The sequence below is a fragment of the Priapulus caudatus genome, unplaced genomic scaffold (genome assembly GCF_000485595.1).
Source record: "Priapulus caudatus unplaced genomic scaffold, Priapulus_caudatus-5.0.1 Scaffold1045, whole genome shotgun sequence".
Lineage (NCBI taxonomy): Eukaryota > Metazoa > Priapulida > Priapulimorpha > Priapulimorphida > Priapulidae > Priapulus > Priapulus caudatus.
Genome location: NW_014578106.1, coordinates 56020 through 71180, shown reverse-complemented (window position 1 = coordinate 71180; position 15161 = coordinate 56020). Strand labels below are relative to the sequence as shown.

Sequence of the window (15161 nt, the reverse complement as noted above, 5' to 3'; positions counted from 1 at the left end):
ACACTCCGTGACGCTTGCTCTGCACTGCAGCTGCCTCAAGTCATGCACAGGAAGGTGCAAGTGCAATCGCGCCGGTGTCAGGTGCACGATGCTCTGCAAATGCGAGAGCGGATGTAGCAACAACGTTGACAGCAACGACTAGTGTGACTTAATGCTAAAATGTATGGGCACAGGCCATACATATATCGAGAGCACTGTTGTGCCCAGTCGAACTTACTGATTATATAACTGGACACAAACCATGACAGTAATCACTTCTAACCAAAGATTCCATATCGGAAAGCCTACCTTGCCTGTTGTATTTGTCTCTTTATACACAACTGTGTAACTGTAACTATGTTAACCTAACATACATGTAGGAATAGATGACTAATATGGAATAGACAAATCAAGCAAATTATAATTCTTGTTGAAGCCATGTCCACCATTGTCCACCATGTTTGAGCTTCGTAGAATAAAAATTTACAAGAATATTTGGTACTTAAATCATTCCTTTTATTATTTCCTTACGATAATGTATGTCAGTATGTTTATGTGTGCATGTTAATAATTGATAACCCTCAAATTAGTTTCATCCCAACATTACATCCCCCCAAAGATAGAAAGAGATTAGAAATTCTAAGTATACACATCACAGCATTTGCCCGTATGGCAGCCATATTGGATTTGACCATTGTAACAGCCCAAAGAAACCTCAAATCGATGTAAGAACATCATAATCAGATTCTCTGACCCCGAAAACCCCATAAATATATAAACTTTTATCATACTAGCCCTTTCCCTTTTGGAACTACACTGGATCTTTAGCTCAGATGGCGGCCATTTTGGATTTGCCCAATATGGCGGCCCCAGGGGGCGCCCTTCTTGGCGCCCGGCAGAAATCGTAATAGTATGGTATAAGCTATCTCTGGACCAAATTTGGTACTTTTAGAAGAATCTGCACCAAACAACCCCTATATAGCCCTAACAGCCCTGACTATAACTAAAGCTCCTGAGGAGGGGCGTCTCCCACTATTTATACGTCGTGGCTCGGACCCACGACCGCGCTCTTTCTTCCACGTCACCGGTCTCGTTATAGTTCCCACTTGGCCAACCGGCTTTACCGAATAAGGTGGGGTAAGTATTACAACTACCGAATAAGGTGGGGTAAGCATTTCCCACTTGGCTTGTGATCCGATTCTGGCCCCGATGTCAGTTCCGTCACCTACGACGTGGCATCCTCGTGGTTGCTATTTTGGAGTTGCTTGTCACAACTCGCAAGAATTCGAGAATTTATGGCCGTGGCTTCCGGATGGTCGGCTCTGTCTCGAGCTGTTGCTCGCTTGATCCCTATGGGAAGGGATATTGAGTTGTTTGCAATTGACCGAGTTCGTTTAATCGATGTCAAACACGTTCGATGTGATCGCCCGAGGTTGAGTTTGTTTAATTGAACCAGTCGTTATATCTTCCAACCTACTTCAATTGAGTCGAGTAAATCTTGCTGTCAAACTGTAACAGTCGTCGTTAATCTGGAGTCAGGATACTGTCGAAATGTGATCGTGATTAATTTGGGTTAATTAAAGTCTAGTCGTCTAATCATTCAATACGTTTCAACTTGGATCGTGATCTGATTGGGTTTAATTGAGACAGATCGTTTAATCATTTCAACGTTCAAGTGGATCGCGTTGATTGTTCAGATTGAAGCATTCGTGGTTCATCGAGCTATGCCCAGGTGTGACGAATTGCGTCGCGATTACATATGCTTCGTTACGCGAACCGCCGAGTGGAGATCCGACAAAAGCTGCACGTATGTTTACGGATCATATACTGACGCATCGTTTCGCACGATAGATTCATGTTATATCAATCGCGAAAGTATGCATCGACACGCGGCGGATGTATGGCCGACACGTAATCTACGGGCGACGTCGTCATCGCGCGGAGGGAGAAGTAACCGACCTGGAGCATCGATGGGCCTCCGTTGCATTTGAAAGCCGCTGGCCGCTGCATCGAACTGTTATTGTATCTGACCGGTATCGCTCGTTGCGAGTCGCCGATCAATTCACCGTCGTCGATTGAAGCCGTCAACCGTGATCGAGTCGGCGGCCGACGAAGCAAGGAGTCGTCTATTGGCCGCGCGCCGCTGCCGGGTCCGTCTGACCTCTGAGCTATACAGACGAGCGTGTGCACCGCGGTAACTGCGTTGGTTTGTGCGTCCGCGTCGTCTTGCGTCTGTGGTCGTGGTTACGGTGCGCCGGCAGACTCGCGAACGGCTTTCCACGCTCCCTGCGTCGCTGCGCGCATATTGAGTGTATTCGTAACACGTACACAACCGTCGAGACAGTTGTCGACGCTACTCTGTAGGCAGTGCGTGCCAGTGAGGGCGCGAGTACGTACCGCGGTGTTGTTTGCGTGCATGCGGGTAGCAAGCTGTTCCGCGATGCGCGCCAATTGGTCCCCACGGTGACGCCGTGCAGTCCGGCGCTGACGGACGCTGTCGCACGATGCCCGCCAGCGCCCGCGGGCATGTGAGTAGTTGAAGTGCCCGGACGTGAGGTGTTTTATGACGCAATTTAGCGGGAAGCGAACATATCACCTCGTAGCGGACGCATACAACCAGCCAGTTTTGAATGTATGGAGCTGATCAGGGGATCGGCTTTAATGTGTCGACAGTTCTCGGAATTGATTCAAGGATGCGGCTTGATGTGTGTGGATACTGATGCGAGGGATGGCGGGCGTTGATGTGGTCGGCACTGAACTGCACGGATGCGGGCTTGATGTGTGGCGCCTGCCTTCGCAGGGATGCCGGTTTTATATGTGAGGGCTGATGCAAGGATGCGGTCTTGCTGTGTGGACCTGATGCAGCAGGATGGGGCTTGATGGTGGACGGCAGTCAGGGCTGCGGGCTGATGTGTGGGACCTGCTGTCACGGAAGCGGGCTTGATGGTAGACTGGCTGCATGATTGTCGGTTAGATCGTGGAGATTGATGCCTGGATGCGGGTTGGTGTGGCGGGACTGGATGCAGGTCTGCGGGGTTGAATATGGAGGAAATACCTTCCCGATCCAAGGCAAATGCGGTTTGTATGTGAGGGCTAGATTCATGGGAGCGGGCTGCATGTTTGGGCTGGGATGCAGGATCGGGTTTGAGCATGGAGGACTGTGATGCAAAGGATGCGGTTTGATGTGTGCGGCGATCGATGCAGGATGCGGGTTGTGGATAGTGGAGAGCTGCGCAAGTAGATGCGGGGTTTTGATATGGAGGACTGATTGCAAGGATGCGGTTTGATGTGTATGGCTGTATGCAGGGATGCGTTTTGATAGTGGGACTGATGCAGGGATGCGGTGTTGATGGTGAGGCGACTGATGCAGGATGCGGGTTTGAGAGTGAGGGACTGATGCAGGAGGCATGCGGGTTTGAAGTGAGGGACTGATGCAGGGATTCGGGGTTGATGTGGAGGACTGATGCATGAATGCGGGGTTTTTGATGTTCATACTACCTCACACACTACAACCTATATACCTTCGTAATACCTGCGGTCTAAGGACAAACTGCGGATGTCCCATCCCATCCATCTCCCCTTCAACGCTGTTTATCTGTAATCTGTCTTCCCATTTCTAGGTGCGCAGGATCACGTCCCGACAGGACCAACCGGTTGACGTTCGTAAATCTCCCGTCGCTTCGTGCTTCCGGAAGTCGGCTATACTCTGGGCAGCAGAGAGACGCGTAATTGAGTAGAGCGTTATTGATGGCTATGTCTCTCTCGTCGGTTCAGCAGCCGCCCGCCTTTTTCACGGCGGCAACGCCTCATAAATTATCGCACGAAGCGGGGTAACCGGCACTTTCGTAACAGTTTTTTTCGCGATGGAGCGAGCCTCGTGTCACTTGCTCGCTTCGCTCCTGCGGGCTTGCCGGCGGTGGAGCCGACAGCTGCGGTGCGCTTCTAACGCGTTCATCGTCCCATGCGCGTTGCCTCGCCCCGTTGACTGGGGGAGAGATAGATAGAAAGAAAGAAAGTAAAGATATGATATAGGTAGATTTAGATAGAGTAGATAATAGATAGATAGATAATTAGATAGATAGATAGGATACGATAAGATAGATAGATAAGATCGATAGATAGGCTATATAGATGGGGAAGCTAAGCCGTAGATTAGATACCATAGATAGATAGATAAGTATGATAGAATGACGATAAGGAATATATAGTATAGATAGATAAACGTAGATACGATAGATATATAGATGAGAGTAGATAGAACAGATAGATTAGTAGAATAGATCGATAGATAGATAGATAGGATAGATGAGTAGGATAGAGTACGCTAGCTAGCGTAGCTAGAAGATAGATCGATAGATAGATGATAATAGAGTATATAGATAAGATAAATAGGATAGATAGATAGATAAGATAGATAAGATCGATACGATCAGATAGATAAGATCGATAGAGAGATCTATAGATAGACATAGAGCGAGGGGAGGAGAGGGGAGAGAGAGAGGAGAGAGTGGGGGAGGAGCTCTGTTAAGAGCAGGGTAGAGGAAAGATAAAAGAGCCCAGAGCGAGGAGAGAGGAGAGAGAGAGAGAGGGAGAGATAGAGGAGAGAAAGGAAAAGAGATAACGAGAGGAGGACAGGTCGAGACAAGACATGACACACACGCACGCACGGCAGCACGGCACGTACGCACGCCAACACACCCACACAGAGCGAGCGAGACGAGAGGAGAAGAGAAGGGAGAGAGAGATATGAGAGGAGAGACGAGAGTAGAGAGAGCGATGAGAGAGAGAGAGAGAGAGAGAGAGAGAGAGAGAGAGCGCGAGAGCTGAATATTGCGATAAGATCAAAAGCTTCGCGATGTAGCGTTAAGGCGACAGGCGTCAGTGTCTGTACGGCCGCGGGTACGTGCATGGTTCGCGGACGGCAGGCGAAGCAGCCGCGTATAGTAAGTAGCACGAACGGTCGCGAGTATTGACGCGAGCTCTACTAGTATATTCTTTTATGTATGTATTGCAGCTGTGGAGATGGCGGCCGCATATTCCATAGGAAACGATTACGGCGAGTCGGTCATCAAACAACGCAACGAGACTAAGGTAAGCAGTGGTGGGCGACAACCCTCCGCCCAAAAGAACACTCATACGCACGCCCACGTCCGTATGCGCGCACGCACGCGCACGCATGCACGCGCGCACGCACACGTGTGACGATGAAACAGCGATGACTGGACGCACCGGCTGCTGCGGCTTGCAGATGATCGGCCCCTACACAGATGGACTATACCGACGCCGCGTGAGCCGCTGCGAAGGAGGCGAACGCGGGGGGAGGGGGAGAAGGCATTTAACTCCGCCGGCCGCGGAAGTTGATGGCAACTATCTCCGGTGGGCGTGTTGGCCGCGTGCGCGCGCGCGACCAGCACGCTCGCGTGCATGTTCAACGCTCTCTCCGGGGTTTCCCGAATTAGCATGCGATGACAACGGGCCACGGGAGACTCCGCTCGGCTGTGCGTTCACTTTGATAATGACTCGATGTGGCACCAAACAGCGTCGAATGCACGTCCCCGCGTAGTCAGACATGCTGAGGCGGTGCGGCTTCGAACTGAAATAATCTCGAACGGATTCAAGAATTCATCATATTATAGATGTAGACGCCCGGGATGCCGTGCCGCAAAGCCCGTCGACGCTATACACTGCTCGCAAATCAATTTCGAAATTTTTTGCCGTTGCTATGCGGCAGCTACTGGGGGCATCAATAATTTACGTCGCGTTTTAGCTAGGTGACTTTGACGAAACAACACCGGCCCGCCCATGCATCTCGACTCGAAAGCGTCGAGTTCGAAGAAATAAGAACTTGCCAATTACGATGTCGATCTGACTTGGCTATCAACTAACAGTTCAATGGGAAAGTGAGAGAATTGAGACGTGAGACGAAAGATGGCCGCTTCTTAACACGGAATCGATGACAGAAATTTAAATGGAGGGTTCGATTTACATAACAGCGACCGCGTTTGTCGGAGTCTAGTAAGGAAGTCGATAATGCTGTTTCAAACGTTACAACGACAAGACGCGTTAACTTTATTTGTTCAACCTTTTAACACACACACACACACACACACACACACACACACACACACACACACACACACACACAGCACACTCGGTTAGCAGCAAACGCACACCACGGCGACACACGCACTAATTACGATACATATCACACATCAACCAGCACATACCAGGCCCACATACACACAGCATACATACATAGCGATACATCATACATACATACATACATACATACATACAGTACTACATACATAATACTACATACCTACTACATACATACATACATTCACAGCTGTTCCGGTCACGCAGCAAAACGCACACACGCAATCCACACGCACACGACGCACACACGCACACAAACCCGCCGGAAAATAGTGTGCGGCGGCGCCGACACGCAGCACAACGGCACAACACGCGACACACGCACACACATACATACATACATACAGTTCACATACATACCATACATACATAGCACTACATACATACATACATACATACAACTACATACATATCCATACATACATACACTACCATAACTACATACATACAACCATCATACATACTACATACATATACGATACAATACATACATCACATACAAACACACACACACCACACACACACCACACACACACCACCACACACAGTACATCCCACAAAAAACCACAAGCACAGGCACGCACGCATCGCAGGCGCGCGACAACGAAAAAACCACAGGAACACGGCGCGCGGCGCGCAACGGCGCACAACTGGTAGCACAGATAAGATACTTGTGTGAATAAATATCAGATTTTGTGTGGCGGACCGAGCAACTAGAACTTTTTGGGCGGAATGCGAACAGCCCTAAGCAGCATGAAATTGATAATGAAAGGAATATAATAATGAATATACTTCACATTTCTTTGTTATAATAAAATTGGAAAACGTACATGAAAATGGGACAGAGAGGGAGGAGAGAGAGGGAGAGAGATAGGGGTGAGGACATTGGGCTCTATTTGATTGAGAGTACGAGAGAAGATGAGAGTAGAGAGAGAGAGAAAGAGATAAAGGGGAAATATAGAGAGAGAGAGAGATGATGATGATGATGAGGAGAGAGAGGGAAAGAGAGATGATTAGAGAGAGTTAGAGAGAAGGAGAGAGAAGGTTGAGACAGAGAGGGGAGAGAGAGAGAGAGAGAGAGAGAGAGAGAGAGAGAGAGAGAGAGAGAGAGAGAGAGAGAGAGAGAGAGCGAGACGGCGGTGATCTGAACGTTTAGCAGACATGCAACCATGCAGGCCCACGTGCGGCATGCCCAATTTAATCTTAAACGGCAATGTTTCTCATTTTCATATTTCCCATGTCTACGAATTGTCCATAAAACCATAAAAATAACATCGTCGATAAAAGTCGACATCATTACCATAAGTCAATTATCATTACCTTGACGATTATGAACTGCAACGGGAGATTGTAAGATTACACGTATACATACTTATCGCCACACATTACCGTGCGAGAAAATTGTAGATCATTAATCATTTAGTCGGCATGCATTACAGTCACTAATACGTATCCTTGCGAAGAGAAGAGTTTCGTATAGGAAAGCCCCATGCCCATAACGTACAGGATCCGATTAGACCACGCCTTATTCAATCATCTACAGGGCGCTATTCAGCACCCATTCCACATCTTATCTTAACGGCCAACAACACCGCGTCCAACCGTCTGCATGTTGTCACCCCATGCGAATCGGTAACGCGACGTGAAAACCATGGCGGGTACTTTTCACGACGCGCGCCATCTACCGTTACAGGCCGCGCCACTGACAACAATGAGGACAACTACGTCACCGGCTAGCATGACCGACTCGCGCGGCTGGGTTGGCATGGCATCGGCCACGTTCTTCGGCTGCATGGTCATCGCTGCGCTACTCATAATCACGCTACAGTTTCTAGCGAAAACCTACGGAAAATACAGTGAGTCCGCGTCCGCTCCCATCTTCGCATAACACGCAGCTCACCAAATAGCCAATTTCGAAGACAATGCGACAGGAGGTGGATAATAATTAGGAGAGACAGAGCGGGAGAGTGGTCAGGTCTCCAGGGTCAGCGGTAACCGTTGGGCTTAGGTAGCGTTGCAGAAAAGGAAAACGCGTGCAGTATATTACAAAGAGAAAAATAGAAAGACACTAAGTCAGAGAAAAGAGGAGCGAAAGATCGAGACAGCGAGAGAGGGAAAGGGCGAGAGAGCGGGTGGATGAAAGGGAGAGGTGGTAAAGTTCAGTCAGTTGCAAAGAGCAAGCAGAGAGATACATAGACATTACTGTTAATAATAATTATAATACTAATAATAATAACAACAACAATTAACACAACCACCCCCACCACCAACAACATCATCATCATAATCATCATCATCACTATCATCATCACCATTATCATCACCATCATCACTACTATCAACAACAAAAACATGTTTAAAACGATTGGGCTTGTATTTCAGGAAGCATCGAGACGTTTTGTGACGCCGTGCAGCATCAGCGTGACAATACGACCATGATGTGGGGCAAGCTTAGAAATGACGGTAAAGCCGATAACAGGTGACTTAGCAAGCCATTTGCAATCTAAATCAATGCGACTCGACCGCTTATGGCAAGTGTTGTGCGTTGATTAACAATAAGCGCTCGAGATTCGAGGAAAATCTGGAGAAATAGTTAATCAATGTGTATCTGTCTATTATTCATTTTTGCCAAACATTGCGCGGGCGATAAATATCGAAGGCTGAAATTGCCTTGTCCATTCCTTATTAGCTCAGGCGCCACACGTTCATATGCGTTAATGCCGCTCTCGCCTTAGATTGCCTACCAATAAATAAATTTATAATGCATACACTATCCCCACTAATTTTCCCTGCAAAAGTTGATGTATGGCAGCACGTTAAGGTACGACAAAATGAACATTTGTATCGGTTAATACCGTTATAAATAAAAATAATGGTATCGTAATTTAAATTGACTCAGGTAAACTGAACCTTATTCACGCATTCGCGGGCCTACGCCTCTAATTTTGCTAGACCAACTGAGGTGGCAAGTCACACTTTACAAGGAAATTACATTAACGTTTTAAGAAGTTTGTTTGGTTTAATTTTTGAAACGGCAATAAACATTGTTTGGGTTACAGTAACTAGCTTTTTGCAATGACCATAATTAAAGCTCTATTACGTTATTTCTATACTATAAATTTACGTATTAAAATACGTATAATGTCTATGTGAGTGGTATCACTAATGTCCATTTAGTCATTGCATTAGATTGCTCGCAGGCAAACAGAAATGGCTGTTCAACGACTGCATAGTACTCAGTTCTGTATAGTCAGAGGAAATCTGTGTTCAAATCATTACTTTTCCATTCTACAACGAATCGAGGTTCAGATGAGTCATTAGCAGCAACTATATAGGACGTAATTTAGTTTCCTGCGCGTTCCCGACAAATTTGCGAGAAGCTGTTATTTTCGATTTACTTAGCGGAAGCGAGCGAAACTGCAAATTGCGCCGAATCATAGAACACGGTATTTTTCCAGAAACAAATTAGCGAAGAAGGCGTCCAAGGACGCTCTAGACGCAGCACCGCAGCAGCCGCCTAACGCGCACCCTACCGGCGCGCGAGAGAAAGACACGCACCCACAGAGGCGGCACAGCTCAAATGTGTCGACCAAGAGCCAGCAGGTGCAGAGTCCGGCGTCATCGCCGCGCGCATGCGCCGGAAACGTCGCCGCCGGTCAAACGCAGCGCCCGTTGTCCAACGGTACGAAGCCAGACACTGGTCAGCGGGCGCAAGCACGAGCGGAACGAAACGGGACCGTGGTTCCCAACGGAAAAGCGGCGGGTAAAGCCGTCGCTCTAACGACAGCCAGAGGACATCCGGCCTTCAAGAATGTCGTCACGGGTGACATCATGGTGCACGAGCCCGTGTGCGCGGGCGCGGCCGGCCGCGTGAGGCAGGAACACGAGGCACATGCGCAGCTGGTGACGGCCGACGAGGACAACAAGCGACCGATACGAGTCATAGTGGTGTCCAAATGCTACACGACCAAACTATAATATAGAGCCTCGCTCCCCCAACCCAGCAGGACAGTTACTACAGCGACTGCCGAGCTACGGTTATCGAGGATATGCCCCCGATACGTCGAGGACAGCTTTCACTGTTGTCATTACGCTCACTATTCCTCTCTTTCCGTGTCCGCGTGCTTGGCTACTACCATTAAGGAGAGAGCAAGAGGCTTTTTTAAGGTGCGTCTTATGTACGTGCCTGACTATACTATAGGTGGTTAAGATTCAGTGCCTTAATCTAAGAGATCATGGAATATAATATATATATATATATATATATTATATATATATATACGTATATATTCCAGAATCAGCATTTATTGAGGAATAAATTAATGTATATTAAAAATTATTTAGAAATACATTAAGGCTTCTTTTAAATTTACATTTATATAAAGTATGATATGCTGAAAATATTAATATTTGGAGAATTTACTATGTAATATTTTAGTGACATAATACGTATAATTTTAATGAAATATATTATACACGTATATTGTGCTATTTCCTTGATGTGCAACAAAGAATCACAGCCACTTAAAATTAATCTATTTTGCAGAAGATGGAAGATCACTTTGTTTTTGCACTAAAATAAAAAAAAACTTAATAGTGTGTAATTTATATCATCATATTTAATTTGTTTATGATTTTTCCATGCGTGATTCAGAGATTAGTGTCGAGGACAATAATTGACCTCTAAACAACAGGGTATACATTAACAAGAACCTTTGAACCAGTAAGGGCGAGTAAGTAATTCTTATTGCAAGTTCGATGCTAATACCTTCAACGGAAAGTAACTCACACATACAGGTCCGCAACACACACCACCGATTCACAGGCAATATAAAATGTTGAAATACACACGGTGAACAGCTGGAAAACGTGTATGACAAAATAGCTCATGCCACCGGTTACAAGAGGAAATAGAAACGCCAAGTGTCACGTGCCGAGTAGATTTGATGTGACAAGAGAGAAGACGCCGTCCTGCTGTTGTTCCTACCTTCCGCAGACGATGATCTCTCCCGCTATACTGACACACTCACAATGCATGCCAGCCTAACACATCAACCGCATGCTCTGAGATCACCAACCGTTAGCTCAGACACCACCTAAATGTATTTCACCCCCTTGCCTCGGGTTTCTGAATAACTGCGACCACCGGGCAACACATATTAAACCAATTACCCCGAACTGCTTACTCAAACCGTTATATAAGGCGAGTTAGACGATTGATACACACACCGATATACGATTGTTAGTATACGCCAGGCCAGCACGCGGTGATAATCTACGCGTGATTGCAGGCCATTATATGAAAGACTGCAGCAACGTCGATGGCACGTCAAGCACGATTTCAGTTTCGTAACTATTTTGCCTGCCTCGGCGATTACCTCCAAGGAAAGCGAACGCGCAAATTTTGACGACGTGATAGCCTGTCAACAAACGCATCAACGTTTTCTGCTCTAATGCTCTCCCTGCCACGCGTACATCAGCAGTACAATACAATGGCCGTCTACAGTCGCTCGCTATCGTTTTGCGCGGGTAGAAATACACGCACGCACCTGTGCGCGTACGCGCACTACACGCACGCGCCTTACGCACACGCATGCAGGCACGTCCTGAGATCTCTCAAGTACAGTTAAATTCAAATTTGGGCACAAGATGGCAGCACTCAAACTCGTTTCCCCTGGAGCTCGTCGGCTCTCATAGTTCGTCGTGGAGTAAGTCGGGCGTCCTGGTCGGTATCGTGCACACGGCCGGCGTCGTGAATGTGAACAGGTACTCGCAGCGATTCGGCTCGGACGCGCTGAGAAGCTGGTTTTCTAAGCCGCAGGTCACCATCACCTGCAATATGACACAGCGGCCGATTAACATAGTCTCACCGCACGCCGGCCACTGTGCGCAAACTAACAGAAAGATGAGTGTAAAGTAAAGAACTAAAAGCGTGTGTTTCTGTCTGTCTCCCTATCGAGTGCGCTCTCGATAATGCGTTCAAAATAGTATTTAGTTAGCAGAGACTATTTGTGTGATTTATGGACAAGCATTAGATAACCATGGGCGCTTGGGCTGTTTCTATAATGTGATGATAGGTAAATCAACACGAATTGTATTCACTACCAAAAGTCACCATGTTTATATTTTCTATGTTGCCTAATAATTCCATGTAAATGCCGTTCAAATGCTCCTCTGCAACACACAATCTCACCGCACGCACGCCACTGTGCATAAACTCACTGAAGTGTTTCTCTCTGTCTTTCTATCAATAGAATCATGACATGGAATGACATGGCAGAAATGACATCGGGGACGGAGGGATGTGAGCAAGATTCCTGGCATTAACCGTGTCAAACTCGCACTGCAGCCAGAATGTGGCGGGGGCTTTTAGCAATTCTTTCTGTGTAACGACTGCGGACTGCTTTAGAATTTAAAAATCCGTAGGATTTGTGCAGCTTCAAAAACATTTACTAAAACCATCGTTCGCGCGTACATATGAAGCTAGCGTAGATTCCCCACAGGATAGGTGAAGGCTGGGTTGCTGCATGCCTCGTCAAATGCCAGGTGTACATTCACCAGACTTCTATTCACGCCACACGCATACACACACACGAGTGATGTGCACACGCTAATGCACATGACCTACACGCCAGACACACCATATAACCACACACACGTCACTCACGTACACATACACACACCCAAGCACACGCACCTTGCTTGTACGCACACACGTGCAAACACACACGTGAACGCACACACGTATAGATTCAAGCTCGTGTAAACACACGTGCAAGAAAGCACGCACGCACGCACGCACGCACACGACTGATTGTGGCCCCACGACTTGCATAGTGCACAATAATTATTTGTGTAAAATCGTGGATATAGGAGTCTGCATGCTTCCATGCTAATATCGAACTCAAGTTTACGGGAATCGAAGTACAATTCTTTACGCTCATTCAGGAAGTGTGTGCAGTATGGGCAGGAGATGCAGTGGTCACATAATAAAGCCAATTGCTCCGAATATAAAGCTTATTAGAACAGGCCATTAAGTAATGCAAGTAACCTGTGCTCTGCGTGCTTAAAATTTATATTCAGGCTGGCTGGCTGAATAGAAGGGCAAGGTAGGTTAGATGGCATCTGGGATCTAATGGACTCTTGCTAGAAGCAGGCAATGAGATGTTTTTTTATGTTAGCTCACCTTGGCTGACCGCTTTGGGCCATTCCAACATTGAACACCATCTGAGAAGCTCATTTGATCAAACTCATTGTCTTCTGTGCCAAGCCATTTGTCCCAGACTCTGCAAGAAAGGTTAACTGTTGACTGGATACAGTTTAACATTGCCAGTGACACTTAATGTGTTGTCTAAAAAATACCATACAAAATATGCAAAGGTTATACGTTCGTAAATGTCGTGCCTTTCCGAAATTACTGACAATAGCATCGAATATGACAATGAATCGAAAAATGTACAGTCAATATAAGTCACCAGTGCTGTTTAAGCTTCATTCGCAATTAAGAGACGATATAAATTACTCAATGATGTTATGCTTTAAATAGCACATTCCTAGATTCATTAGAATTGCCTACAGGTGGCTCTAGTGGTATTTCAGCAGTTATGCTAGTTCTTTATTTCCCTAGTTCTCCAGTTCCCTTGCAATATTTAACCAAATTGACAATAAGTGAATCCTTTTGCAAGTATGGGATAGCTCTAGCAACTACCTTTATATTCATTGTATCATTTCTTGAACATTTTAAGCATGAAAACCAATCGGACACAGATTCTATACTGGAACAGGATCTAAGCAAACCAAGTATGAGCAACCTAGTCACTTAAAGTTTCTCTACTCATACTGATCACATGCACCTCTGCCTCCTTATAAAAATATGGGTTTGAAAGGATATATAAGCATGAATAAAACCTACACTTTCTCACACACGCATCACGTAAATGTCATGAGCATTTCAAGAAAACCACGGAAAGCATGAGAACGCAAAAGCATGGACGTGTACAGTGAAGGTATCCATGCTTACCCTAGGCTTGTCTCACCACCTCCAGCCTTTGGCCTCTGTGACACCTTATCGTATAAGCAGAGCTTGTAGATATACTCCCTCTCGGTGTATTCAAAGCACTGCTTATCCAATTGCAGGAACTCGTTCTCCTGGCCATAGTAGTTTTTCGTGTACCTCTCTAGATTTCTGTAAGCACAAAGTGAGGAAATGCTTTATTATAACACAAATGCTGCGGCACTCAACTAGCAGCAACTAAAACATTAGAGAAAATTAAGCCCTGCTGCTGCACCAATAAACAGCAATAACTCAAAAATGGGCATCAGTGACAAAATCCAATAAAGCAACAGAATTGTAACATTTGGAGCAATAGTTAGAGGTATAATGAGCGCACATATTAACTAGTTGGAAACTGGAGAATATTCATCAATAAATCTGCTGCATTTTTATTATTTATTTTGCTTCTCTACTGTCACAAAGAGAGAGCAATGTAGTGTGAATCAGCCATATGTATGCACTTTTCAATCACAATAAGGGTCTGCTTTAGCTCTGCATTCAACTTGCACTGTAGATGCTAGTGCTATGTACTAGAGACTATAACAAAGATTAGAGAGGTGATATCACGTGGCACGTGTTCTTTAGCTCACATGCCACGATAACACGAAGAAAACGATCGCAGAAGGACTCACTTGATTTCATCTGCCATGGTTTGATGTTGCTGCTGCGCCTCCTCGTATGCGTTCCTCGCATCGTTGGCAACTGCGAAAAGCACATCATGCCATCATTACTATAACACAACACACGTTTACCGGGATACTCCTTATCTCGAAAAAATTTAATATCGACCGTCTTAGTACTTCAAACTGATACACAGCCAGATGGTAAAATATATATACGTGCGTGTGTGTGTATATGTGTGTGTGTGTGTATGTGTGTGTGTGTGTGTGTGTGTGTGTGTGTGTGTGTGTGTGTGTGTGTGTGTGTGTGTGTGTGTGTGTGTGTCGTGTGTGTGTGTGTGTGTGTGTGT

General features: G+C 46.2%; 2 protein-coding genes across 3 annotated transcripts in view; one reads left to right on the top strand and one right to left on the bottom strand.

Moving 5' to 3' along the window:
• Positions 1-10386, top strand: part of LOC106815116 — a 21971-nt gene extending 11585 nt beyond the window's left edge. For both annotated transcript variants that reach the window (XM_014819543.1, XM_014819545.1), the window contains exons 2-5: positions 4994-5070; positions 7832-7994; positions 8521-8617; positions 9597-10386. In XM_014819543.1, coding sequence (XP_014675029.1) covers positions 4994-5070; positions 7832-7994; positions 8521-8617; positions 9597-10116 — 857 coding nt within the window. In that variant the 3' untranslated portion in view covers positions 10117-10386. The remainder of the gene's footprint in view (positions 1-4993; positions 5071-7831; positions 7995-8520; positions 8618-9596) is intronic.
• A 353-nt stretch (positions 10387-10739) lies between these two features.
• Positions 10740-15161, bottom strand: part of LOC106815117 (glucosidase 2 subunit beta-like) — an 18926-nt gene continuing 14504 nt past the window's right edge. The window contains exons 13-16 of the mRNA XM_014819546.1: positions 14824-14893; positions 14159-14323; positions 13325-13424; positions 10740-11970 (exon numbers count right to left, since the gene is read on the bottom strand). Coding sequence (XP_014675032.1) covers positions 11830-11970; positions 13325-13424; positions 14159-14323; positions 14824-14893 — 476 coding nt within the window. The 3' untranslated portion in view covers positions 10740-11829. The remainder of the gene's footprint in view (positions 11971-13324; positions 13425-14158; positions 14324-14823; positions 14894-15161) is intronic.